Genomic DNA, 25,313 nt, shown 5'->3' with positions numbered 1-25,313 from the left:
CCTAACTGCACTAGTGTACAAATACCGGTCCAATTGGTAGGCAGGTTGGGCCACAGCTTCATACCTCCACATAACCACCAGACACGGCCTCCCGGGTGGGGCAGTGGTTAAGGGCGCTGTACTGCAGCGCCAGCTGTGCCATCAGAGTCCCTGGGTTCGCGCCCAGGCTCTGTCGTAACCGGCTGCGACCGGGAGGTCCGTGGGGCGACGCACAATTGGCCTAGCGTCGTCCGGGTTAGGGAGGGATTGGTCGGTAGGGATCTCCTTGTCTCATCGCGCACCAGCGACTCCTGTGGCGGGCCGGGCGCAGTGCGCGCTAGCCAAGGTTGCCAGGTGCACGGTGTAGCCTCTGACACATTGGTGCGGCTGGCTTCCGGGTTGGATGAGCGCTGTGTTAAGAAGCAGTATGGCTGGTTGGGTTGTGTATCGGAGGATGCATGACACTCAACCTTTGTCTCTCCCGAGCCCGTACGGGAGTTGTAGCAATGAGACAAGATAGTAGCTACTACAACAATTGGATACCACGAAATTGGGGAGAAAAAGGGGTAAAATTAAAAATATATATATATATTTTTTTAAACACCAGACATCCAGCCTTTTTATCTTAATAAAGTCCTCGGAACTCAACCACCCAGTATCCAATTGGTCCCTCATTGTCTTGTCGGTTGTAACGTTCTCTGTCCTATTGCATGTTCTTACTTCTCCCATGTCCCATCCGTGTGTGATGTAGCGAGCCATACAATAATAGTGTCCTCCTGTGAAAGGGGGAAGTCTGGATGTAATGGGCACATGGGGATACAGATAATGCAGATCAATGCAACTGTCATTGTATGGCTTCCCTGCTTTCATGAACAGCTTTACCATGCAGACCATTCCCCTGGGTGAATCAATTCCATCAAATGGAAAGGGAATGGTTGTCAACTGAGGTTTTGCTGTGGCGCAGGTATAACATTCTTATTTCGGTACTGATCTGGCTGTATACTGAATCCATTCTAACCATAGGTTAGAATCCCCATAACCCGTTTCCACCTCAATCACTTCCTTAAGATCTTTCGTCTGCACTATCTGCACCGGCCCTTGGCTCTGGACGACTCCACGGTCAGTATCTGTTTTGTCAGGGGCTTTGCTTGTATTCTGGCTGACTATAGAGCTATCACCTGCCCAAACCTCTTCTACCCGGAATGGCACTAGGGTATCAACTGAAACCTGATGAAATCCAACATACCATAACCCGAGATCCTCTTCCTTTATGTTTTTAATGGTAATTCGTACCTTTACGCAGTATTTCCCCTGATCAGGATTACTGTCAAAAACCCTCACCTTCACTACACTCCATCTTCTTCCATACTGGGTATGTGGACTTATGTAGCCCTCTCTCTCGGTGTGAGCTTCGACCTATTTCCATGAACTACACGGGGACCTGCACAGATATCTTCCATAATGGCTCATAGTCCTAGACTGCCAAGGAGTCAGAGACCCCATTTGGTCTAGATAGAACTCCACTGGGACATCCTTCCCAATCTCCACTCTCACTTCCAGTTTATCCACATCAAGTGATCTCTTATGCTTGGTTAATACAAATTAAACATATAAAACTAACAATGAAACATATAAAACTAACAACTGATAAGTAAATTCCGCAATAGAGTGATTATTGCTGTTAAAAATGCTTAAATGTTTTGGTTGATTGGTTCAGCATTGTAATTTGTTGGTATTGCTAGACAGCTAGCTAACGAGCTAACTTTAGCAAGCTAGCCGTATGCTAACAGCAGCTAGTTGTTGAACTAACTTGTTAGCTAGATGATTACACTCAATTCAGCTCCATTGTGGCTACAGTATCTATATAAACTCAGCAAAAAAAAGAAACGGCATCTCACTGTCAACTGCGTTTATTTTCAGCAAACTTAACATGTGTAAATATTTGTATGAACATAACAAGATTCAACAACTGAGACATAAACGGAACAAGTTCCAAAGACATGTGACTAACAGAAATGGAATAATGTGTCCCTGAACAAAGGGGGGATCAAAATCAAAAGTAACAGTCAGTATCTGGTGTGGCCACCAGCTGCATTAAGTACTGCAGTGCATCTCCTCCTCAAGGACTGCACCAGATTTGCCTGGTTCTTGCTGTGAGATGTTACCCCACTCTTCCACCAAGGCACCTGCAAGTTCCCAGACTTTTCTGTGAGGAATGGCCCTAGCCCTCACCCTCCAATCCAACAGGTCCCAGACGTGCTCAATGGGATTGAGATCCGGGCTCTTTGCTGGCCACGGCGGAACACTGTCATTCCTGTCTTGCAGGGATTCACGCACAGAACGAGCAGTATAGCTGGTGGAATAGTCATGCTAGAGGGTAATGTCTGGATGAGCCTGCAGGCAGGGTACCACATGAGGGAGGAGAATGTCTTCCCTGTAACGCACAGCTTTGGGATTGCCTGCAATGACAACAAGCTCAGTCCGTTGATGCTGTGCCACACGTGGTCTGCCACTTCGAGGACGATCAGCTGTCTGTCCTGTCTCCCTGTAGCTCTGTCTTAGGCGTCTCACAGTACGGACATTGCAATTTATTGCCCTGGCCACATCTGCAGTCCTCAAGCCTCCTTGCAGCATGCCTAAGGCACGTTCACGCAGATGAGCAAGGACTCTGGGAATCTTTCTTTTGGTGTTTTTCAGAGTCACTATAAAGGACTCTTTAGTGTTTAGTTTTCATAACTGTCACATCAATTGCCTGTCGTCTGTAAGCTGTTAATGTCTTAACGACCGTTCCACAGGTGCATGTTCATTAATTGTTTATGGTTCATTGAACAAGCATGGGAAACAGTGTTTAAACACTTTACAATGAAGATCTGTGAAGTTATTTGGATTTTTACGAATTATCTTTGAAAGACAGGGTCCTGAAAAAGGGACATTTATTTTTTTGCTAAATGTATGTATATATATTTAGGATCACCACTTTATTTTGAGAATATGAAATGTCAGAATAATAGTAGAGAGAATTATTTATTTCAGCTTTTATTTCTTTCATCACATTCCCAGTGGGTCAGAAGTTTACATACACTCAATTAGTATTTGGTAGCATTGCCTTTAAATTGTTTCACTTGGGTCAAACGTTTCAGGTTGCCTTACACAAGCTTCCCACATTAAGTTGGGTGAATTTTGGCCCCTTCCTCCCGACAGAGCTGGTGTAACTGAGTCAGGTTTGAAGCCTCCTTGCTCACACACGCTTTTTCAGTTCTGCCCACAAATTTTCTATGTGATTGAGACCAGGGCTTTGTGATGGCCACTCCAATACCTTGACTTTGTTGTCCTTAAGCCATTTTACCACAACTTTGGAGGTATGCTTGGGGTCATTGTCCATTTGGAAGACCCATTTGCGACCAAGCTTTAACTGACTGACTGATGTCTTGAGATGTTGCTTCAATATATCCACATAACTGTCCTGCTTCATGATGCCATCTATTTTGTGAAGTGCACCAGTCCCTCCTGCAGCAAAGCACCTCCACAACACGATGTTGCCACCCCCGTGCTTCACGGTTGGGATGGTGTTCTTTGGCTTGCAAGCCTCCCCCTTTTCCCTCCAAACATAACGATGGTCATTATGGCCAAACAGTTCTATTTGTTTCATCAGACCAGAGGACATTTCTCCAAAAAGCACGATCTTTGTCCCCATGTGCAGTTGCAAACCGTAGTCTGGCTTTTTTTATGGCGGTTTTGGAGCAGTGGCTTCTTCCTTGCTGAGCGGACTTTCAGGTTATGTCGATATAGGACTCGTTTTACTGTGGATATCTACCTATTTCCTCCAGCATCTTCGCAAGGTCCTTTGCTGTTGTTCTGGGATTGATTTGCACTTTTCGCACCAAAGTTTGTTTATCTCTAGGAGACAGAACACATCTCTTTCCTGAGCGGTATGACGGCTGCGTTGTCCCATGCTGTTTATACTTGCGTACTATTGTTTGTACAGATGAACGTGGTACCTTTTGGCGTTTGGAAATAGCTCCCAAGGATTAACCAGACTTGTGGAGGTCTACAATTTTTTTATGAGGTCTAGGCTGATTTCCTTTGAGTTTCCCATGATGTCAAGCAAAGAGGCACTGTTTAAACGTAGGCCTTGAAATACATCCACAGGTACACCTCCAATTGACCCAAATTATGTCAATTAGCCTATCAGAAGCTTCTAAAGCCATGACATAATTTTCTGGAATTTCCCAAGCTGTTTAAAGGCACAGTCAACTTAGTGTATGTGTAACTGCATTCTTCCTCCTCTTCTGAGGAGGAGCAGCGAGAAGGATCGGAGGACCAATGCGCAGCGTGGTAAGGGTCCATAATGTTTATTTAAAGACATAAGACAGACGGGAGACTCTGGCGGCTCCGGATAGACCGGACCGTGCAGGCGCACTGGAGTTCTTGAGCACCGAGCCTGCCCAACCTTACCTGGTTGAATGCTCCCTGTAGCCAGGCCAGTGCGGCAAGGTGGAATAGCCCGCACTGGGCTGTGCTGGCGAACCGGGGACACTATGCGTAAGGCTGGTGCCATGTACGCCGGCCCGAGGAGAAGCACTGGAGACCAGATGCGTAGAGCCGGCTTCATGGCACCTGGCTCGATGCCCACTCTAGCCCGGCCTATACGTGGAGCTGGAATGTACCGCACCGGGGACACTGGGCACCTCATAACACGGTGCCTGCCCGGTCCCTCTCGATCTCCGGTAAGCACGGGAAGTTGGCGCAGGTCTCCTACCTGAACTCGCCACACTCCCTGTGTTCCGTCCCCAAGACATTTTTGGGGCTGCCTCTCAGGCTTCCAGCCACGCTGCCGAGCTAGCTCCTCATAATGCCGCCTCTCGGCTGTCGCTGCCTCCAGCTCTGCCTTGGGGCGGCGATATTCACCCGGCTGTGCCCAGGGTCCCTTGCTATCTAATATCTCCTCCCAAGTCCATCTCTCCAGGTATCGCTGCCTGTCCTGCTGCTGCTGCCTGTTACCACGCTGCTTGGTCCTTTCTTGGTGGGTGTTTCTGTAATGGCATTCTTCCTCCTCTTCTGAGGAGGAGTAGCTAGAAGGATCGGAGGACCAATGCGCAGCGTTGTAAGTGTCCATAATGTTTATTTAAAGACATAAACTGAACACTACAAAACAATAAGCGATGTGAACAAACAAAACCGAAACAGTACCGTGTGGCAACAAACACTCACACGGAAACAAACACCCAACAACCAAAAGTGAAACCCAGGCTACCTATGTATCATTCTCAATCAGAGACAACTAACGACACCTGCCTCTGAATGAGAACCATACTAGGCCGAACACAAAAACCAACATAGAAAAACAAACATAGACTGCCCACTCCAACTCACGCCCTGACCATACTAAAACAAAGAATAAAATAACAGAACTATGGTCAGAATGTGACAGTATGAATACTTCTGACCCACTGGAATTGTGATACAGTGAATTATAAATGAAATAATCTGTCTGTAAACAATTGTTGGAAAAATTACTTGTGTCATGCACAAAGTAGATGCCCTAACCGACTTGCCAAAACTATAGTTTGTGGAGTGGTTGAAAAACGAGTTTTAAGGACTCCAACCTTAGTGTATGTAAACTTCCGACTTCAACATCATATAATTTGGCCTCTCTAGCCTCTTTCTACACTTGGCATCCATCAAATGCTGCACTGTGTGTGTGTTTACGCAGATTCTGTAACTCCACAAGAATCTATTTTTTATTGATTTATTTGTATTTTTATTACCAACGTATAAAAGTCTGTATACATACAATAAGTACATAGATAGACAATGATAACATATGCTAGGGGGTAGAACAAATTACAGATTACACAACGACTTTAAAAGAAACACACATATTGATTGTTTTAACAGCTTTCTTATTAGAATAATGTAGAATGGTCTTAATGTACTGCTCAAATTCCTTATAGAAAACACGGAAGAGTGGTTTTTTATTAGTGAATTTACATTTATGAATATGACATTTTCCCATTAGCACAATTAGATTTATGAGGTAAAATTGTTTTTCTTTATCTTTATTATGGTTAAGGAAACCGAGCAGCACATTCTTCCATAACAAACAAAAGTCATCAAGAATATTAACAATTATAAAACTGTGACTACCTTTCCATAATTGTTTTACATGTAGACAATGTCAAAATAAATGTGATGCTGGATGCTCAACACAAAAAGTACAATTAATGTTAATGTATTTTTTCTTCAGGTAATGATTCGCAGGGTAATACTTATGGATCATTCTGAAAGAGACCTCTTTGACCTTGTTAACAAGCAAGTATTTATGTGGTAATAACCAGACATTTTTCCAACAGATATTAGTGACCAATGTATTCCAGTAACTTGTGACATGGGAGCAAGGAGAAACATATTTTCCCTATTGGAGAGTCAACTGGATATAGCGAGGGTAGGTCAAGAAGGTGAGTTCTGGCTACACCTCTAAATAACATGAGAGTTCCAGATGGAATAGCATCAAAGACTATGGCGAACTCTCTAGGTGTTACATTAATATTGTAACAAGATAAAAATTCCTCATAATTGAGTAACAGTCCTTCTGCATTAAAAAGTTGACTCACGAGCAGGATATGATAATTGAACCAGTTCTTAAAAAATAAAGACTTGTTTCTATACACAATGTCCTTATTGTTCCAAATAAAATACATATGCAGGGAAAAATTAACGACCACGCTATGAATACTTGTCTATGAAAAGCAGATAATTTTGCAGGAATCTTATCAATGTTATAGTTACAGAGTAACATGAAATTGAGGCCACCAAAACGGGAGAAGATATAATGAGGGATGAAATTCCAAATTGAAGTTGGATTCTTTAAAAAATGTTAAGCCCAATTTATCTTAAAAGTATTATTCAAAGTAGGAAAATCAAAAAAATTGAGACCACCATATTCATATGAGTTCATACGACAGATTTCCTAATATAATGTGTACGTTTTTTCCAGATGAAGTTGAACTCCACAAGAATCTCCCAAAGAAGTTTGAAATTAAATTTGCATTTACAATCGACTACTCCTCTTAGCAGTCGTCACTTCCGGTTATCGTTGCTTGAGCAGTTCGAGTCTTCCAATAATAGCTCCACTGCAGCATTGAGTTATCAGTTAGTTTAGTGTTACATTTTACAATCGGGCTATAGACCCGTCTAATGCCTCATGAATCGTCACTGCAGTAAAAATAAAAAGTGGGGAGAGCACGTGAATCTGGTCCTCGCTGATTTTTTTTTAGTGCGTAAAAAAATAACTATATATTTTTTTCAGGCCGTCTAATAATTTGTCTAGGTAAAAAATGTATTTGAACGCGGATTTCACGATTGGTCATAATGGCAGCCTACATTTTGGTCTTTACATTGGAGATCTTTAAGCATTTTGAACGACGAACCGTTTGGGAACCAAATATACTGGCTCTTTTACGTGAACAAACAAATTATGTCATAATTTTGAATAACTAATTGAATGTGAATAATAATGTTGATCCATATTTGTGTTAAAGGGTCGTGGTTATGGTAAAGACAAAACTAAAACTATCCTGCAATGTCAGAATACATCAATAGTTGACGTGCGGGTGGGGTTAGAATCGACGCAGCTCAACCTTCGGGGCGGAGAGCGGGAGCGAACGACCGTACGGGAGAGTCATCAGGGTTAAAATATTCTGCCTTGGGGGTGGGGGGGTGGGGGAGGACATACTATTGCCAAGCCGGCGACGAGATTGGGCCTGTGGTGCCTGCAACCCAGCAAAACATGGAGCTCGAGAATATCGTGGCCAACACCGTCCTGTTGAAAGCAAGAGAAGGTAAGAGATGTCGGAGCGCAGGGGCGGATGACAAGCTTGACAGCTCCTCTCTCTTCACCGCCAGAACTAGCTCAGAACCTGGGGATTCCCCCAGGAAGCGCAGGCCATAGAGATAGGAGCTGGATGATTGCTGCACCTCTTTATTATTTGCAAAGCGTTAAGATAACTAACTATATTAACATCCCATATGCTCTCTAAATACATAATATTTACTCGAGCTTAACCTTGGACATTGGTAGGCTACAGAAAAGATGCGACTGTCAATCAAATTGCGTGACATTAGATTTTCCGGTTTTCTATTCTACAGCATCCTTCTGTCGTTGTCGAAACTGCATGTTGAACATAATTCCGTATTCAATTTGCAATGAAGAGCTAGCAACACACATACAAAATTAACGCCAGTAGACATTAATTTGTGGACCTTTAGTTGGCAATGACAGCGTATGTCAGTGCGCTCCATGTTAGCGGATTGTAGTGATGTTGGAAGGGTGTCAACATTAGGCCTATGTCAATTTGTGAAATAACAACATAAAGATGATCACTGAGTAAGCAGCGCTATAGACTATAGCTGGTGTATCTAGCTGTTGCAGATAATATAACAAGCCGAGATATTTGTTTCTAATTACTGTAGACCGATAATGTATCCATCTGAAACACAAATGGCATCACGGTATATATCATTTTATCCCCCAGTCACAGATTATCTGATAGTGGTCCTACTATCAGATACTTTGGAAGCAATGACAGTAATGAACTAACTACAGTAAAAGTCGCCTATCATGGGAGACAAAAGTAAGACATTTGATCGATCTATTTGTTATACCTCCTTCATTCTAAATCAGTTAGTGCTAACACAATGAACAAAGGTCTTGTTTTAAAACTCAGGAATGTTTTTCCTGTTTATAGACTCATTCCATTCACAGGGTGGTTGACCCCAGTCTGATGAACCCCACTCTGGCCATATCAGTCACATGGCATATTTTGGACATATACAGTAAAAGAGAATAGTATAGAACAACTTCTATTTTTCCCAGTGGGAACATCGGCATCACCATCAAATAACATCATACTGATCTGTAAATATGTATATTTCCAATCAACCAATCAGATGTTTATTTGTGAAATGCGTTGTAATGGAAAACTAACCAAAACCATTGTACTGTATGTCAGAGGTAGCCTACAGCAAAACACAGTGTTCAAAATGGTATTGTCATCTCTGCTAGGATCAATACTGTACTCTCTATCTAGTCTCAGTGTAGTGTCTCTGTTTTTTTGATAGAGGAGAAGTATTGAATCTGCCATAGACATTACATAGACTTCTGTTTTCACATCGCCTTTCTCTGGTCACATTGTTTGCCATTGAAATCCACATGAAATACCACCGTGAAGTGTTATTATATTTGGATGTAGGACAAGTTCAACTTACAATCTCTTCAGAGTGCCAGTCTTACATTTATCAGGCACAAAAGAGGCTGTGTTTTGCAGGAAAATGTGAAAAAAGGAACCAATTAATTGTAAATGATCAAATAATATCTCTGAGAGACCAAACCCTACTCGGTAGCCAGGTGAAGTGGTATGATCAAATCCACATAATAATAGTCTACTTATTACTGCAAATCAGTGTTCTAGTAGAAGCACCTCTAATTTGTTTCCACTCTTGTTGTTGTTGGTGGTAATAACACTGTAATTCTATTATTATCAAATAGTAATAATGCATTAATACTTTTTCTCACAAACAACAGTTCAAGATGGAAAACGGTGGCAGAGTGAAAGAATAAGGCTGTCTCGTTCTCTGATTTGCGCTATTATTTCCATATGGTTTGTCTATCTTTGCATTTGCACTAATGCAGGATGTAATCTCATTCTTTCAACACCAGTGAGTATATCTCCATCGAACAATACTAAATTAGTGATAACACTGTCATTTGCAGTGATGTACAGTATATAAACCCTGGATTGCTGATGCTACATATATGTCATTTGAGAGGCTTTTAAGCCACGGGTCGGTCATATTGGTACTCCCCAGTAGAAGCAGTCCTCCATAGGAATGAATGGAATTCGATGTTTCAAAGACAAAATTACAAGTATTTAATTATTTTCTTATTAGTAAAATTATTAGTAAAATTATACTTTCAGGAATATGTTTTTATATATTTTTTTATTTTTATGTTTAGCTCACATAATATAATTTAAAAGTATGCATTAAAGGTGTTTGTAATAGAATGCATGTGGCAAAAACAAATCTAGACAATATATTATGTTCTATAGCTTCCAAAGTATTTTTTACAATAGTGTGGGATTGTCAAGAGGCACAGTGGCTTCAACACAAGTTAGTCTTCTAGTACAAGTTCTATGTACAAGTATGACAAATGACCAATGAGATATATATAATTTGTCATACTTGTACATCTTTTTGCCAGGCATAAACAATGTGCTCAGTGTCTCATTTGCATCTTGTTCGCTTCCCATTGTGATAAAACATTGTTAGCCAGACATACTGTCAATATGTTCACTTCCAACCACTATTTGAATAGCAAATGTTACTGGGCATGGCATCCAGTTCATGCACATGACACTTAAAGAGTTGGTTTCACCACCCAACCAAGATGGACAACTTTACAGCGTAGGTAGCAGGCCTAGACCTATTCTGCTTGCCAATTTGTTTGTTGACGTACTGTAACTATACTGAACAAAAATATCAATGCAACATCTAAGGTGTTGGTCCCATGTTTCATGAGCTGAAATAAAAGATCCCAGAAATATTCCATACACACAAAAAGCTTATTTCTCTGAAAATGTTGTGCACAACTTTGTTTATATCCCTGTTAGTGAGAATTTCTCCTTTACCAAGATAATCCATCCACCTGACAGGTGTGGCATATGAAGATGCTGATTAAACAGCATGATCATTACACAGGTGGACCTTGTGCTGGGGACAATAAAAGGCCACTTTAAAATGTACATTTTTGTCACACAACACAATGCCACAGATGTCTCAAGTTTTGAGGGAGTGTGCAATTGGCATGCTGACTGCAGGAATGTCCACCAGAGCTGTTGCCAGAGAATTTAATGTTAATTTTGCTACCATATGCCGCCTCCAACGTTATTTTAGAGAATTTGGCAGTATGACAAACTGCCCTCACAACCGCAGACCACATGTAACCATGCCAGCCCAGGACCTCCAGGTTCTTCACCTGCGGGATCGTCTGAGACCAGCAACCAGGACAGCTGATGAAACTGTGGGTTTACACTAGAGGTCGACTGATTATGATTTTTAAATACCGATTATTGGAGGACCAAAAAAGGCTAATACCGATTAATCGGCCGATTTTTATTGTTTATTTATTTGTAATAATGACAATTACAACAATACTGAATGAACACTTATTTTAACTTAATATAATACATCAATAAAAATCTATTTAGCCTCAAATAAATAATGAAACATGTTCAATTTGGTTTAAATAATGCAAAAACAAAGTGTTGGAGAAGTAAAAGTGCAATATGTGCCATGTAAAAAAGCTAACGTTTGAGTTCCTTGCTCAGAACATGAGAACATATGACAGCTGGTGGTTCCTTTTAACATGAGACTTCACTATTCCAAGGTAAGAGGTTTTAGGTTGTAGTTAATATCGTATTTATAGGATTATTTTTCTCTATACCATTTGTATATCATATACCTTTGACTATTGGATGTTCTTATAGGCACTATAGTATTGCCAGTGTAACAGTATAGCTTCCGTCCCTCTCCTCGCCCCTACCTGGGCTCGAACCAGGAACACATCGACAACAGCCACACTCGAAGCAGCGTTACCCATCGCTCCACAAAAGCAAGGGGAACAACTACTCCAAGTCTCAGAGTGAGTGACGTCACCGATTGAAACGCTATTAGCGCGCACCCCGCTAACTAGCTAGCCATTTCACATCGGTTACACCAGCCTAATCTCGGAGTTGATAGGCTTGAAGTCATAAACAGCTCAATGCTTAATGCATTGCGAAGAGCTGCTGGCAAACGCACAAAAGTGCTGTTTGAATGAATGCTTACGAGCCTGCTGCTGCCTACCGTCGCTCAGTCAGACTGCTCTATCAAATATCAAATCATAGACTTAATTATAACATAATAACACACAGAAATACGAGCCTTTGGTCATTGATATGGTTGAATCCAGAAACTATTATAAGGGGAATAACTACTCCAAGTCTCAGAGCGAGTGACGTTTGAAATGCTATTAGCGCGCACCCCGCTAACTAGCTAGCCATTTCACATCGGTTACACCAGCCATTAGGCTGATAGGCTTGAAGTCATAAACAGCGGTGTGCTTGCGAAGAGCTGCTGGCAAAACGCACAAAAGTGCTGTTTGAAGTAATGCTTACGAGCCTGCTGCTGCCTACCATCGCTCAGTCAGACTGCTCTATCAAATCATAGACTTAATTACAGTGCCTTGCGAAAGTATTCGGCCCCCTTGAACTTTGCGACCTTTTGCCACATTTCAGGCTTCAAACATAAAGATATAAAACTGTATTTTTTTGTGAAGAATCAACAACAAGTGGGACACAATCATGAAGTGGAACGACATTTATTGGATATTTCAAACTTTTTTAACAAATCAAAAACTGAAAAATTGGGTGTGCAAAATTATTCAGCCCCTTTACTTTCAGTGCAGCAAACTCTCTCCAGAAGTTCAGTGAGGATCTCTGAATGATCCAATGTTGACCTAAATGACTAATGATGATAAATACAATCCACCTGTGTGTAATCAAGTCTCCGTATAAATGCACCTGCACTGTGATAGTCTCAGAGGTCCGTTAAAAGCGCAGAGAGCATCATGAAGAACAAGGAACACACCAGGCAGGTCCGAGATACTGTTGTGAAGAAGTTTAAAGCCGGATTTGGATACAAAAAGATTTCCCAAGCTTTAAACATCCCAAGGAGCACTGTGCAAGCGATAATATTGAAATGGAAGGAGTATCAGACCACTGCAAATCTACCAAGACCTGGCCGTCCCTCTAAACTTTCAGCTCATACAAGGAGAAGACTGATCAGAGATGCAGCCAAGAGGCCCATGATCACTCTGGATGAACTGCAGAGATCTACAGCTGAGGTGGGAGACTCTGTCCATAGGACAACAATCAGTCGTATATTGCACAAATCTGGCCTTTATGGAAGAGTGGCAAGAAGAAAGCCATTTCTTAAAGATATCCATAAAAAGTGTCGTTTAAAGTTTGCCACAAGCCACCTGGGAGACACACCAAACATGTGGAAGAAGGTGCTCTGGTCAGATGAAACCAAAATTGAACTTTTTGGCAACAATGCAAAACGTTATGTTTGGCGTAAAAGCAACACAGCTGAACACACCATCCCCACTGTCAAACATGGTGGTGGCAGCATCATGGTTTGGGCCTGATTTTCTTCAGCAGGGACAGGGAAGATGGTTAAAATTGATGGGAAGATGGATGGAGCCAAATACAGGACCATTCTGGAAGAAAACCTGATGGAGTCTGCAAAAGACCTGAGACTGGGACGGAGATTTGTCTTCCAACAAGACAATGATCCAAAACATAAAGCAAAATCTACAATGGAATGGTTCAAAAATAAACATATCCAGGTGTTAGAATGGCCAAGTCAAAGTCCAGACCTGAATCCAATCGAGAATCTGTGGAAAGAACTGAAAACTGCTGTTCACAAATGCTCTCCATTCAACCTCACTGAGCTCGAGCTGTTTTGCAAGGAGGAATGGGAAAAAATTTCAGTCTCTCGATGTGCAAAACTGATAGAGACATACCCCAAGCGACTTACAGCTGTAATCGCAGCAAAAGGTGGCGCTACAAAGTATTAACTTAAGGGGGCTGAATAATTTTGCACGCCTAATTTTTCAGTTTTTGAGATGTTAAAAAAGTTTGAAATATCCAATAAATGTCGTTCCACTTCATGATTGTGTCCCACTTGTTGTTGATTCTTCACAAAAAAATACAGTTTTATATCTTTATGTTTGAAGCCTGAAATGTGGCAAAAGGTCGCAAAGTTCAAGGGGGCCGAATACTTTCGCAAGGCACTGTATATCATAACACACAGAAATACGAGCCTTTGGTCATTAATATGGTCGAAACCGGAAACTATAATTTAGAAAACAAAACGTTTATTATTTCAGTGAAATACGGAACCGTTCCGTATTTTATCTAACGGGTGGCATCCCTAAGTCTAAATATTCTTGTTACATTGCACAACCTTCAATGTTATGTCACAATTACGTAAAATTCTGGAAAATTAGTTTGCAATGAGCCAGGCTGCCCAAACTGTTGCATACCGTCCGGGCAATGAAGGAGTGGCTTTGTAGAAGCATTTCAAGGTCCTGGAGTTGCCTAGCCAGTCTCCAGATCTCAACCCCATAGAAAATCTTTGGAGGGAGTTGAAAGTCCGTGTTGCCCAGCAACAGCCCCAAAACATCACTGCTCTAGAGGAGATCTGCATGGAGGAATGGGCCAAAATACCAGCAACAGTGTGTGAAAACCTTGTGAAGACTTACAGAAAACGTTTGACCTCTGTCATTGCCAACAAAGGGTATATAACAAAGTATTGAGATAAACTTTTGTTATTGACCAAATACTTATTTTCCACCATAATTTGCAAATAAATTCATTAAAAATCCTACAATGTTATTTTCTGGATTTTTTTTCTCATTTTGTCTGTCATAGTTGAAGTGTACCTATGATGAAAATTACAGGCGTCATCTTTTTAAGTGGGAGAACTTGCACAATTGGTGGCTGACTAAATACTCTTTTGCCCCACTGTATATAATAAAAAAAATTAAAAAAGGTTTAAAAAAAAATCGGCAAAATCAGCCCCCAAAAATACCAATTTACGATTGTAATTGGCCCTAATTTATCGGCCATTCCGATTAATCGGTCGACCTCTAGTTTACACTGTCATAAACCATCTCAGGGAAGTACATCTGCATGCTCGTAGTCCTCACCAGGGTCTTGACCTGACTGCATTTCAGCGTCGTAACCGATTTCAGTGGGCAAATGCTCCCCTTCGATGGCCACCATTATTAAAATTCAAATGGTGGCGGATTGTGCTATTATGTGTTTTTTTCCCGCGTTATTTGAAACTTATTTTGTACATAATGTTTCTGCAACCATATCATACGGCAAAAAAATTGCTTCTGGATATCAGGACAGCGATCACTCACCTTGGATAAGACAAAGATTTTTTCTTTAACAAGCAGGAGGCGCAGGACACTCTCCACCCGACAGGGCCAAATCCCTGTTATTTGCAAGAGGAAGAAACGCAGGTACAGGGGACACAGAGCAGGATGCCTCGTGAGGACCTGCAGAAGGAAAGTGGGAAAGCTGCCGTTACCGTCAATATTACACGCAATCATTGGACAATAAATTAGACGAGGTCCGATCACGAATGTTCTACCAACGGGACATCAAAAACTGTAATATCCTATGTTTCACGGAATCGTGGCTGAATGACAACATTGATATTCAGATGGGGGGGCGGTCTGTGCATATTTGTAAACAACAGCTGGTGCACGAAATCTAAGGAAGTCTCTAGATTTTGCTTGCCAAAAGTAGAGTATATTGTGATAAATTGCAGGCCACGCTACTTGCTTAGAGAGTTTTCAGCTATACTTTTCGTGGCTGTTTATTTACCAACACATACAGATGCTGGCACTAAGAACACTCAGTCAGCTGTATAAGGAAATAAGCAAACCGGAAACCATTCACCCAGAGGCGGCAGCCCTAGTGGCCGGAGACTTTAATGCAGAGAAACTTAAATCAGTTCTACCAAATTTCTATCAACATGTTAAATATGCAACCAGAGAGAAAAAAATTCTAAATCACCTGTACTCCACACACAGAGACGCGTACAAAGCTCTCCCTCACCCTCTATTTGGTAAATCCGACCACAACTCTATCCTCCTGATTCCTGCTTACTAGCACCAGTGACTCGGTGTATAAATAGTGGTCAGATGAAGCAGATGTTAAACTACAGGACTGTTTTGCTTTCACAGACTGGAACATGTTCTGGTATTCTTCCGATGGCATTGAGAAGTACACCACATCAGTCACTGGCTTTATCAATAAGTGCATCGAGGACGTCGTCCCCACGGTGACTGTACGTATATACCCCAACCCAGGGGAGGGGGTATATTTCAAGGTGCGGGACTCTAACCCAGAGGCTTACAATAAATCCTGCTATGCCCTGTGACGAACCATCAAACAGGCAAAGTGTCAATACAGGGCTAAGATTGAATCATACTACACCGGCTCCGATGCTCGTCTTATGTGACAGGGCTTGCAAACTATTACAGACTACAAAGGGAAGCACAGCCGTGAGCTGCCCAGTGACACGAGCCTACCAGACGAGCTAAATCACTTCTATGCTCGCTTCGAGGCAAGCAACACTGAGGCATGCATGAGAGCATCAGCTGTTCCGGACGACTGTGTGATCACGCTCTCCTTAGCCGACCTGAGTAAGACCTTTAAACAGGTCATGTGCTCCTGGCATGTGCTGACCAACTGGCAGGTGTCTTCACTGACATTTTCAACATGTCTCTGATTTGAGTCTGTAATACCAACATGTTTCAAGCAGACCACCATAGTCTCTGCCCAAGAACACAAAGGCAACCTGCCTAAATGACTACAGACCCGTAGCACTCACGTCCGTAGCCATGAAGTGCTTTGAAAGGCTGGTAATGGCTCACATTAACACCACTATCCCAGAAACCTTAGACCCACTCCAATTTGCATACCGCTCAAACAGATCCATAGATGATGCAATATCTACTGCATTCCACACTAGAGGTCGACCGATTAATCGGAATGGTTGATTAATTAGGGCCGATTTCAAGTTTTCACAACAATCGGAAATCTGTATTTTTGGACACCGATTTGGCCAATTTTGTATTTATTATTTTTGACACCTTTATTTAACTAGGCAAGTCAGTTAAGAACACATTCTTATTTTCAATGAAGGCCTAGGAACGGTGGGTTAACTGCCTTGTTCAGGGGCAGAACGACAGATATATATATTTCTTTTGAATTTTACCCCTTTTTCTCCCCAATTTCGTAGTATCCAATTGTTGTAGTAGCTACTATCTTGTCTCATCGCTACAACTCCCGTACGGGCTCGGGAGAGACGAAGGTTGAAAGTCATGCGTCCTCCGATACACAACCAACCAAGCCGCTGCTTCTTTAACACAGCGCACATCCAACCCGGAAGCCAGCCGCACCAATGCGCCGGAGGAAACACCGTGCACCTGGCCACCTTGGCTAGCGTACACTGCGCCCAGCCCGCCACAGGAGTCGCTGGTGCGCGATGAGACAAGGACACCCCTACCGACCAAGCCCTCCCTAACCCGGGCGACGCTAGGCCAATTGTGCGTCGCCCCACGGACCTCCCGGTCGCGGCCGGTTACGACAGAGCCTGGGCGCGAACCCAGGACTCTGATGGCACAGCTGGCGCTGCAGTACAGCGCCCTTAACCACTGCGCCACCCGGGAGGCCACTGAACGACAGATTTTTACCTTGTCAGCTTGGGGATTTGTTTTTGCAACCTTCCGGTTACTAGTCCAACGCTCTAACCAGCTGCCTTACATTGCACTCCACGAGGAGCCTGCATGGCAGGCTGACTACCTGTTACGCGAGGGCAGCAAGAAGCCAAGGTAAGTTGCTAGCTAGCATTAAACTTATCTTATAAAAAACAATCAATCTTAACATAATCACTAGTTAACTACACATGGTTAATATTACTAGTTTGTCTAACGTGTCCTGCATATAATCAATGCGGTGCCTGTTAATTTCTCATCGAATCACAGCCTACTTCGCCAAACAGGTGATGATTTAGCACTGTCGTTGCACCAAACCTAACCATAAACATGAATGCCTTTCTTTAAAATCAATACACAAGTATATCTTTTTAAACCTGCATATTTAGTTAATATTGCCTGCTAACATGAATTTCTTATAACTAGGGAAATTGTGTCACTTCTCTTGTGTTCCGAGCAAGCAGTCAGGGTATAATCAAGAGTTTGGGCCGCTTGGCTCGTTGCGAACTGTGTGAAGTCCATTGCTTCCTAACAAAGACCGTAAATAATTTGCCAGAATTGTACATAATTACGACATAACATTGAAGGTTGTACAATGTAACAGCAATATTTAGACTTAGGAATGCCACCTGTTAGATAAAATACGGAACGAATAAACGTTTTGTTTTCGAAATAATAGTTTTGGGATTCAACCATATCAATGACCAAAGGCTCGTATTTCTGTGTGTTATTATGTTATAATTAAGTCTATGATTTGATATTTGATAGAGCATTTTGACTGAGCGACGGTAGGCAGCAGCAGGCTCGTAAACATTCATTCAAACAGCACTTTCGTGCGTTTGCCAGCAGCTCTTCGCAATGCTTCAAGCATTGAGCTGTTTATGACTTCAAGCCTATCAACCCCGAGATTAGGCTGGTGTAACCGATGTGAAATGGCTAGCTAGTTAGCGGGGTGCACGCTAATAGCGTTTCAATCTGTGACGTCACTCACTCTGAGACTTGGAGTTGCTGTTCCCCTTGCTCTGCCATGGCCGCGGCTTTTGTGGAGCGATGGGTAACGATGCTTCGAGGGTGGCTGTTGTCAGTGTGTTCCTAGTTCGAGCCCAGGTAGGGGCGAGGAGAGGGACAGAAGCTATACTGTTACACTGGCAATATTATAGTGCCTATAAGAACATCCAATAGTCAAAGGTATATGAAATACAAATGGTATAGAGAGAAATAGTCCTATAATTCCTATAATAACTACAACCTAAAACATCTTACCTGGGAATATTGAAGACTCATGTTAAAAGGAACCACCAGCTGTCATATGTTCTCATGTTCTGAGCAAGGAACTGAAACGTTAGCTTTTTTACATGGCACATATTTAACTTTTACTTTCTTCTCCAACACTTTGTTTTTGCATTATTTAAACCAAATTGAACATGTTTCATTATTTATTTGAGGCCAAATTGATTTTATTGATGTATTATACTAAGTTAAAATAACAGTGTTCATTCAGTATTGTCGTAATTGTTATTATTACAAATAAATAAATATAAATCCGCCGATTAATCGGTATCAGCTTTTTTTGATCCTCCAATAACTGGTATCGGTATCGGCGTTGAAATATCATAATCGGTCGACCTCTAGTCCAGACACACCAAGGCAGCTGTGAAGAGGGCACGACAAAGCCTATTCCCCCTCAGGAAACTAAAAAGATTTGGCGTGTGTCCTGAGATCCTCAAAAGGTTCTACTGCTGCAACATCGAGAACAGTGATGCAATTCTTCGGAGTGCACATTACTGACAACCTGAAATGGTCCATCCACACAGAAAGTGTGGCGAAAAAGGCACAACAGTGCCTCTTCAACCTCAGGAGGCTTGGCCTCTAAAGCCCTCACAAACCCTCCAGGACATCTACAGCACACAGTGTCACAGGAAGGCCAAAACGATAATCAAAGATCTCAGCCACCCAAGCCACAGCCTGTTCATCCCACTGCCATCTAGAAAGCAAAGCTGGAACCGAGACACTGAAAAACAGCGTCTATCTCCAGGCCATCAGACTGTTAAATAGTCACCACTAGCCGGCCTCCGCTCAGTGCCCTGCCCTGAACTTTAGTCACTGTTACAAGCCGGCTACCACCCGTTACTCAACCCTGCACCTTAGACACTGCTGTCCTATGTACATTATCATTGAACACTGTTCACTTTAATAATGTTTACATACTGTTTTATCCACTTCATATGTATATACTGTATTCTAGTCAAGGCTCATCCTATATATCTACTGTTGTACACACCTTTTATATTAATATATTGTCCATAATGTTTATACACACCATCATATACATATATATTTATATTCTGGACTTTGACACTGCTCGTTCTAGTATTTCTATATTTCTTATTTTATTTTTTTATTTCACCTTTATTTAACCAGGTAGACTAGTTGAGAACAAGTTCTCATTTGCAACTGCGACCTGGCCAAGATAAAGTGTAGCAATTCGACACATACAACAACACAGACTTACACATGGAATAAACAAAACATACAGTCAATAATACAGTAGAACAAAAGAAAACAAAATGTCTATATACAGTGAGTGCAAATGAGGTAAGTTTAGGAAATAAATAGGCCATGGTGGCGAAGTAATTACAATATAGCAATTAAACACTGGAATGTTAGATCGGCAGAAGGTGAATGTGCAGGTAAAGATACTGGGGTGCAAAGGAGCTAAATAAATAAATAAATACCAGTATGGGGATGAGGTAGGTAGATAGATGGGCTGTTTACAGATGGGCTATGTACAGGTGCAGTGATCTGTAAGCTGCTCTGACAGCTGGTGCTTAAAGCTAGTGAGGGAGATGTGAGTCTCCAGCTTCAGAGATTTTTGCAGTTCGTTCCAGTCATGGGCAGCAGAGAACTGGAAGGAAAGGCGACCAAAGGAGGAATTGGCTTTGGGGGTGACCAGTGAGATATACCTGCTGGAGCGCGTGCTACGAGTGGGTGCTGCTATGGTGACCAGTGAGCTGAGATAAGGCGGGGCTTTACCTAGCAGAAACTTGTAGATAACCTGTAGCCAGTGGGTTTGGCGACGAGTATGAAGCGAGGGCCAACCAACGAGAGCGTACAGGTCGCAATGGTGGGTAGTGTATGGGGCTTTGGTGACAAAAGTAGTTCCTTTCTTTAAATTATTTTGATTTATTGTGTATTGTTAGATATTTCTGCACTGTTGGAGCTAGGAACATAAGCATTTCTCTAAACTCACGATAACAAATGCATAATATGTGTACACGACCAATACAATTTGATTTAATTTAAAGAAGTAGACTAAAATACAGTAAAATTGCTTTTTCTATGTCTACAAATTAATAACCTCTCGGTCTTCTTGACAAACACTCCAGGACAGCCATTATATTAATCACCCTGACCCTCTTCTTTATCTTGACGAATCTACAAGAGCACTTTTGTGTTTTTAGGCACTGTATGTATCTTTATGGGCCGCTCAAGGCTACTTAGTGTTTTTCCATGTGTTATATTTTTCCTTTGTTTGATTAATCAACCACTGTTCTTTTGCAGGAGGTGGTGGAAACAGAAAAGGAAAAAGCAAGAAATGGAAACAGATGCTTCAGTTTCCCCACATCAGCCTGTGTGAGGAGCTCCGGGAAACTACAGGTACGTTTCCTCTCCTCTCCTCTACTTGCTAGCCCATTGATAGTGTGGCAGACCAGGGGGTTAAGGTGTTTACATAGATCAGACACGGACAGAGTATGATTTGCTCAAATTTAAGGGTGTTTTATTAAATATTAAATCAAAAAGAAAAGAACAGGTCTCCCCCATGAAACCCTCTCCGGGTTACCGTCTCCTGGGCTCCGGGTCTTCCTGTATCCTGTCGGGCACAAAAACTTAACTCCCTCGGCTTAGCTCGGGTAACCGTATCCAACCACATGGAAGTCACCTCACTTCCCTTAGTCCTCTCCCTGTGTGCTGCCCTTTTGGCAGCTTTTATGGGCCTCGCACAGCTGGTGAGCAAGCCACCCTTGATTACTCACCAGCTCCCAATCAGCCCCAATTAGTCCTGTCCGGAGAGCCCGGCGAGACCTGGTACGTCCAGCAGATGGAGCCTATAGCCGGCTATAGTATCCTGCCAGTCCCAGGAAGGACTTGATTTGTGTCTTGGTGCGTGGAACGGGCCAGTCACGCACCGCATGAACCTCCTGGGGCTTGACGTCCCCCCGTCCAATCAAATACCCCAGGTACTCCACCTCCCCGAACCCTAGCTTGCATTTCTTGGGGTTTGCGGTCAACCCGGCTTGTCTGAGCGCATCCAGCAAGGCCTGGAGGCGCTTCAGGTGCTCTTCTCAACCTTGGCTGTGGATGATGATATGCCGCTGCGTACTGCTGGTGGGGTCGAAGCACTCTGTTCATCAGCCGTTGGAATGTGGGCCAGGCTCCGTGGAGACCGAACGGGAGCACCCGGTACTGATACAACCCGTCTGGTGTCGAAAACGCCGTCTTTTCCCGGGGGGAGGCTGCCAACGGTACCTGCCAACGGTACCTATCTTTGGTCAGGTCAAGGGTGCTGATGTACCGGGCCTTTCCCAATCAGTCGATGAGCTCGTCCACCCTCGGCATGGGATATGCGTCGAACAAGCTGATGTTGTTCACCCCCCAGAAATCGTTACAGAAGCGGAGGCTACAGTCCGGTTTGGGCACCAACACAATGGGGCTGCACCATGCACTGTGGGACTCTTCCATGACCCCCATCCTCAGCATAGCCTCCACTTCCTGTTTCACGGCCTCCTTCAGGCCTCCGGAATCCGATATGGCCTCTTTCATACTGTTTCCCCGGGCCGGGTACGGATGTGTTGTTCAATGAGGGTCGTGCGGCCCGGCTTCTCGGAGAAAACCGCCGTGTTCCGATCGACGAGCTCCCTGAGCTCTTGCTTCTGGGCCGGGTCGAGGTCCTCATTGCTCGGGACCTCCACTGGTACCGTTGGCGTCCTGGGTCCCGACCATAACACGGCCAAGGCTGTCCTCTCGTGCCACTTCTTCAACAGGTTCACGTGGTAAATCTGTTGGGGTTTCCGCCTCCCCGGTTGCCATACGCGGTAATTTCCCAGCTTCTCGATCATCTAGTATGGCCGTGCCATGTTGCCAGAAACTTACTTTCGGCCGTGGGGATCAAGACCAACACCCTGTCTCCCACCTGGAATTCTCAGGGCTGGGCTCCCCGATTGTAGACCTGGGCTTGGGCACGCTGGGCCTTCTCCATATGTTCCCTCACGACTGGCCATATGGCTGTCATCCACTCCCGCATCATCTCCATGTGCTCTACCACGCTGCATAAGGTGGTCGGTTGGACTTCCCACACCTCCTTGGCGAGGTCCAGTAGGCCGCGTGGCCTCCTCCCGTAAAAGGAGTTTGAACGGGGAAAACACAGTGGAGGATTGGGGTACTTCTCAGATTGAGAACATTAGGTGGGGTAGTAGCTGGTCCCAGTTCTTCCCGTCCTGCTCGATGACCTTCCGCAGCATCTGTTTGAGCGTTTTATTAAAGTGCTCGATGAACCCATCCGTCTGCGGGTGAAAAACGGAGGTCCGGATCTGCTTGATCTGCAGGAGGGCACACAACTCTTTCATGAGGCGGGACATAAACTCCGTACCTTGGTTTGTCAGGATCTTGTTCGGGATGCCCACCCGGCTAAAGAGGTGGAACAGCTCCCGGGCGATTCCCTTGGACACCGCCGCCCATAGGGGAATGCCTCGGGATACCGGGTTGCATAGTCCACTATTACCAAGATGTACCTGTGTCCTCGTGCAGTCTTTACCAGGGGTCCCACTATGTCCATGGCGATGCTTTCAAAGGCCACCCCGATTATTGGCAGGGGACCAGAGGGTTTCGGAAGTGTGCTTTCGGGGCAGTGAGTTGACACTCCGGGCAGCTGCGACAGTAGTCTTCCACGGCCCTCCTCATCGAGGGCCAGTGGAACCAGTGGGCGATCCGTTCCCTGGTATTCTCCTTTTCCAGGTGCCCCAACAGGTAGAGTCAGGTTGGTTAACCGGTGGCTTCCGGGCCGCACAGGCGATGGGTCGTCCCCGCTCTCTTCTTCGGCCGGCTCATACTTTCTTCCTCAACTCGTGCCCCCATAGGGCCGCGAACAGTGGACAATCCCGTCCCACTAGGAGAGGTACCGGCAGCTCTGGTACTGCACCCACCATCATTTGACAGCTCCCTTGTGGCGTCACGATGTTGGTCCATACGGTGGGATACCGCTTTGTGTCACCGTGAACAGAGGAAATGGACATCTCCCTACCCCGTTCGGTCTCCTGGTTCAGCAGGCTCTTGGTTACGAGCATAACCATGTTTCCGGAGTCTAATTGCTCTTCCGTGTCGTGTCTGTCAACCTTCACCGGGACCATGGGTGCAGTTGACTCGTGGTGCGCCCAACAGGAGGTGACATAGTTCCCGGCGTGACCCACCTCACCTGCGGGGCTAGCTGATGGCATCAACTCCTCTCAAACCGGGCAATTTCAGGCAATGTGCCCCCGAGCGCCACACTCAAAACACCTCCTTTGGTCTACCTCTAATTGGGGTCGTCAGTGTCGGGTCGGCCCTACAACCACCGTCTCTCCACAGGTTTGCGGTCCTTTGGCCCTGCCGACTGTCGGTTCGGGGTACACTGCGGTGGGACTGTCCTTCCGTCCCTTTGGACGGGCTGCCGACTCGTCCCGGCTCCCACTCAGCAGTGCTTGAGCGTCTCCACTGCTTTCAGGAGGCCCTCCAAGGTCTGGGGTGCGCATAAACTCGCTGCCCTCTTCATGTCATGGGGTAGCGCCCGTAAGAAGCGATCCAGGACCACTTTGTTGAGGATGGATAGGGTGGATACGTCGGTGAGGAGCCATGCCCTGGTGATGCGCAGTAGGTCGCTCATCTGGGCTCGGGGGGAGGTGTCGGGTACAAACCTCCAGTCGTGGAACCGTTGAGCCCGATGGGCCAGGCTGTATCCGTAGCGGCTGAGTATCTCCAGTTTGAGTCCGTCGTAGTTATCCACCCGTTCGTCGTTCAGGTCCCAATACGCCTTTTGGGCATTCCCAGAGAGGAACGGGGCCAGCAGACTTGCCCACTGCAGCCTTGGCCATCCTTCCTGCAGTGCTGTCCGTTCAAATATACAGAGGTATGTTTCGAGGTCATCATCTTCCGTTAGCCTGCATTAAAATCTGGTTGGGATGTGATCCAGGAGACACTCCTCCTTGCAGCTTCCTGACTTTCTCAACAAGGCAGATGTTATGTAGTCGCTGTTCCTCCAGCATTCGTTCCTGAACCGCCTGTTGTGCTTGTTGGACCCGGACGAACTGAGCTATCAACTCGTCCATACTGATACTGTGTAAACATCAACCCTGATCTGACCACGTTATCAGAGTTTATGATTAGCTCGGTTTCAAGGGTATTTTATTAAATATTAAATCAAAAAGAAAAGAACAGGTCTCCCCCATGAGACCTTCTCCGGGATACCGTCTCCTGGGCTCTGGGTCTTCCTGTATCCTGTCGGGCATACAAACTCAACTCCCTCGGCTTAGCTTGGGTAACCTTATCTAACCACATGGAAGTCACCTCACTTCCCCTAGTCCTCTCCCTGTGTGCTGCCCTTCTGGTAGTTTATGGGCCTCGCACAGCTGGTGAGCAAGCCGCCCTTGATTACTCACCAGCTCCCAATCAGCCCCAATTAGTCCTGTCCGGAGAGCCCGTCAAAACCTGTTACGTCCAGCAGATGGAGCCACCGCCTCGTGATGTATACTCCATCTGTTACCAGGCCTCGACGAGTCTCCCCCTGGTGGCTGACCTGCTGTACCCCACAATAGATATACTGAACAAAAATATAAACGCAACATGCAACGATTTTACTGAGTTACAGTTCATATAAGGAAATCAGTGGGGCATCAATGATCATGAG

The 25,313-nt window shown here is 44.3% G+C and overlaps 1 protein-coding gene across 1 annotated transcript in view; it reads left to right on the top strand.

Moving 5' to 3' along the window:
- The first annotated feature begins 7,090 nt into the window (after nucleotides 1–7,090).
- The window catches only part of LOC139418224 (G protein-coupled receptor kinase 6-like), a 49,952-nt gene continuing 31,729 nt past the window's right edge, over nucleotides 7,091–25,313 (top strand). The window contains exons 1-2 of the mRNA XM_071167513.1: nucleotides 7,091–7,820; nucleotides 20,939–21,034. Of these exons, the coding sequence (XP_071023614.1) occupies nucleotides 7,769–7,820; nucleotides 20,939–21,034 (148 nt within the window). The 5' untranslated portion in view covers nucleotides 7,091–7,768. The remainder of the gene's footprint in view (nucleotides 7,821–20,938; nucleotides 21,035–25,313) is intronic.

The sequence above is a fragment of the Oncorhynchus clarkii genome, chromosome 10, assembly GCF_045791955.1.
Source record: "Oncorhynchus clarkii lewisi isolate Uvic-CL-2024 chromosome 10, UVic_Ocla_1.0, whole genome shotgun sequence".
Classification (NCBI taxonomy): domain Eukaryota; kingdom Metazoa; phylum Chordata; class Actinopteri; order Salmoniformes; family Salmonidae; genus Oncorhynchus; species Oncorhynchus clarkii.
Note: the sequence above shows the minus strand (reverse complement) of the source record. Positions and strands in the feature narration are given on the sequence as shown.